This window comes from Lipotes vexillifer, unplaced genomic scaffold (assembly GCF_000442215.2).
Source record: "Lipotes vexillifer unplaced genomic scaffold, Lipotes_vexillifer_v1.1 scaffold1387, whole genome shotgun sequence".
NCBI classification, from domain to species: Eukaryota; Metazoa; Chordata; class Mammalia; order Artiodactyla; family Lipotidae; genus Lipotes; species Lipotes vexillifer.
The window spans coordinates 1,741,508-1,745,525 of record NW_006790426.1 but is presented as its reverse complement, the minus strand read 5'-3'; the positions used below and the strand labels follow the sequence as shown (position 1 = coordinate 1,745,525).

Below are 4,018 nucleotides of genomic sequence, written 5' to 3'. Positions count from 1 at the left end.
CTCTTCCCTTGGCTGCAGAGGGGACCCATTATCGCCATTATCACCACCCCCAGGAGAGGGAGCTGCCTGGCCCTGCCTTCCAAATGCCCGGGGGCCAGACCCCTCCTCTTTCCTACCTTTCGGCTTTCTTTTTCACACAACCCTTTCATCTTTTTATTTACCAAATTTTTATTGAGTGCCTACTAGCTCTAGCTCTTGAGATACAACCGTGGATAAGAGCCAGTGGGTCTGTCCTCATGGAGCTCAGCCTGCATAACCCTGATGCATTAAAGGCAAACGTAATGCCAAGCAGTGGGTGTTACCATGAGAGAGGTGGAGGGAGTTGTGGACACCTGGATGAGGGACACCTGGTGTGAACTCTGAGTGGGGAGAACATCAAGGAAGGCTTCCTGGAGGAAGTGACCTCTAAACTGAAACCAAAGGAAGAGTATTTAGGCAGGAGGAGAGAGGAAGAGTCTTTGGGCAGAGGGAATGCGTGTGTGAAGGCCTGGAGATGAGAAAGAAAGCAGTGAGTTTGGGGAGCCGCGAGGAGCACTGTCATTGCCCAGATCGCAGTCCCCTGCTCCCTCCGAGGGCTTTGCCATGACTTGTGTGGTAAGATTCCAAAGTGCATGAGGGCCTCCAGCATGAAAGATTTGACCGCGGAATAGGAGGTAATCGTAAGTCACTGTGACGGCCCCACCTCCATGTCACCACCCTCACCTGCACCTTCTGTGTGTACTTCTCTCCAAGTGCTGTGATTTGGGCTTTCATGCCAGCCTGGCCCGCACCTTCCGGACCTACCTCTCAGCCGAGTACAACCTGGAGACCTCTCGCCACGAGGGGCTGGACGTCGTCGAGAATGCGGTGGACAACCTGGATTCCCGAAGTGACAAGCACACAGTCATGGACATGTGCAACCAGGTCTTCTGTCCCCCCCTCAAGTTTGAGTTCCAGCCCCACATGGGGGACGAGGTAGGCTTCTCCCAGGAGCCCATGCTTGAGGTTGCTTCCATCTGTCTCCCATGGGCTCCCAGAGCATCGGTGGGAGGAGAACGTCAGCTGAGAGGCCTGGGGTCAAGTTCTTGGTTCATGGGCTTCCCCAGCTGAGGACTTTACCACGAATACCCTAACCTTGGCAGCTCAAGTCCCCCACCTGCAGAACTGCAAGACCATAGCTTCCCATGAAATCCCTTGCAGCTATGTCTAGAAGACCCCAAGGGAGTCCCACATCTGCACACAGACAGTCATCTCACATTCTCCCCTCGGACGGATGGCCTCAAGTCACCGAAGGCGGGGCCTCAGCAGAGCCACTCGGACCTGTGCTCCAGTGCCGTGAGCCCTTGGAGTACCAGCCAACCCAGTTTTCTTCAGGGCTTGCGCTGCTCACATCCTCATTATGTTCTGGAAACAAAAATGGGAGAAGGCGCTCTTCACTAGCCCCTAAGCAGCACACTAGTTACCTGAGTTTCACACAACTTACGAAAATAGCTCCTTGAGGTTTTCCATGTCATTCCTCCCTCTCTCCAGGGCTCAGGCCCCAGTCCCTGGAACCAACGGAGACAGCCACGAGGTGTCATATCTGCCTCCCCGTCTCCACCATCTCTACCCCCGGGACATGTGCCCAGAACTTTCTCCTAGTGGCCCTGTTCCCTGCCCCCAGGCACACGAGAGTCAGTGGGACCCAGCCAGCCTCTGGATCCCAGTGGGAGCTCAGCTGGGCTGTCGCTGCACCTGCTTAGCAGGGAGGGACCAGGAGGCGCCTTTAACGATGGCATTTGCTGGACCCTCCAGTGGCTCTGCCCACTTTCTTCATTTGCAAGAGATGCCTTCTGCCGGGCTTCCGCACAGCTCCTGCCCCATCCCTGTGCCCTCATGTCCAGCCCTCTGGCTCATCAGCTGGTGACTGCAGGGTTGGGTTGCCCAGTTAGTGGTAAAGAGCAGAGGCCTGCTGTCCCTTATGAGCTCAGCCGAGTTCGGCAGGCGGCCCAGCCCACAGGTAGTGGGAGCCCGGTGGGGATGGGTGTAGGCGAGCAGCATCGCGCTCTCATCTTCTTCTCCTCTCCCCTCCTCTCTCAGCGGCCCCTGCGAGAGGGCCGCTGCCCCGTGCCTGCCTCTCTCTCGAGCATCTTCCTGCTGGGCCACCCTGCTGACTGTTTCCCATCCTTTGTTCTTTTCACTGGCTTCTCTTAGGCAGTTGCTTCCTTACCACCACTTCCTGCCTGGAAATTAACCAATTAGTCTCACTTAATGAGATTATGTCCAAGCTCTGAGTAGCAAACCGTCACATGCTGCACAAATGTAGACCACAACGGAGAGCGTGAGAGGGTGGCCCCTGGCTCCCGGCTGGCTCTGGTGTCGCTGGGTACAAGCTGTGTGACCTTGGGCACGTCACTTAACCTTTCCAGGCCTGTTTATGCAGTTGTCGATGGGGATGTTAATGATAGGCCGGCCCCAGCTACGCACAGGTGGCGAGGGCCCCAGTCAACCGCAGGCGGTGGCTGTCATTTCTGCAGGTGTGCCAGGTCAGTGCTCAGCAGCCCGTCCAGACGGAACTGCTCATGCGGTACCACCAGCTGCAGTCCAGACTGGCCACTCTCAAGATCGAGAACGAGGAGGTGAGTGAGCCCCTCCACCCTGTGAGGGATTTCTTTACAAAGGCCTGACTGGTCCTGCAGAGTCTACTCTTGCCATGGAACGCATAAGAAATCAGGGTTCATCTGTAAGATGCACAACTGTCAAAACCAACTACACCAAGAATCTTTGATGGCATGGGGAGTGCTCCCAAGATGTTAAAGACAAGCGAAGAGGAAGCAGAACTCTTATGTTCAGTACTGTCCTAACCAGGATAAACTGAAGTGTGTGTGCACGTTTCCGTGCATATTCACGGGCATAGAAAAAAAGACTGGAAGGAGATACTTTGAATGTTGATAGTGGTTTTGTCTGGGTTGCAGGAGTATAGGTGATTTCTGATTTCTTCTCCGTGCTTTTCTCTATTTTCTGCAGTGAGCTTATGTTATTTTTATCATCAGAAATGTAGTAGGTATTTTAAATTACACAATGAAATAACCCAGGGCACACTAAACGTGTCATAGATTCTGAGCTCCAGGGAGCTTCTGTCTCACCGTGGCCAGCACACCTCCCTTGCAGCTGGTGGCTCAGGACTTCTGCCAAGTGGGCACAAATGGAAGTACCAGCTGGAGTGGCTCCATTCTGATGTGCACTGATGAGGCCACATGGGAGACCTCCTGTTCCAGCCGGGATACCCCCACCCAAGGAGGACATCACCCAATTGGAGGACACCAGGACATGGGAGTGTCACCCGAGATCATGGGCAGGTCCATCCTTGAGAAGTGCAGTTATAGCTGGAGAAGGGGAGCCGTGGTCCCTGTCTTCAGACCTCAAGATGGCTGTTCTAGGCAGAGAGGGCAGGTTGCTTTGTGTCTTCAAAAAGGATGTAGCCAGGATGAACGTGAGCCAGAGTGTAGCTAAGGATGAACGAATCAAAGCAGTCCCTGGGGGGAGGTTATGTGGAGACAAATTATATATTTGTTTATCAAACCTGAGAAGAGAGAGGATATGGCCAGAGTGTTTGCTTTCTTTCTTTATGCCCTACATCTTCCCATGAAGCGTTTTAAATTGTTTACGTGGAACGGTATATGCTGTATATGGATAATAATGTTAATGGAATTTAAATTGAAAATCGGGGCCACAGAAAGGAGGGTGAAGCACATGCTCCTCTGGGTAGGCTGTTCATGGCCATGGAAATGGTCAGTTTTGAACCTGAGCTTCTGTGAGCCTATGATAGAAAGAACCGATTCACTCATTTATTCATTCAAGTATTTATTTAGCACATACTATGCGCTAAACATTGTGCAGAGTTAAGTGAGTGGATGAGACAATATAGTACCTCCTCTCACGGAGTTTATGTTCTAGTGAAAAAAGACAGGTGGTAAAACACAAAAGCGAATGAACCCATAAATGAATACGTACACAGAATATCAGACACTAAGTTAAGGATGGTGGTCGGGGGTGGGTG

The 4,018-nt window shown here is 52.6% G+C and overlaps 1 protein-coding gene across 1 annotated transcript in view; it reads left to right on the top strand.

Moving 5' to 3' along the window:
- Positions 1-4,018, top strand: part of SRGAP3 (SLIT-ROBO Rho GTPase activating protein 3) — a 257,414-nt gene that overhangs the window by 182,150 nt on the left and 71,246 nt on the right. Inside the window, exons 7-8 of the mRNA XM_007463719.1 lie at positions 733-954; positions 2,496-2,597. Coding sequence (XP_007463781.1) covers positions 733-954; positions 2,496-2,597 — 324 coding nt within the window. The remainder of the gene's footprint in view (positions 1-732; positions 955-2,495; positions 2,598-4,018) is intronic.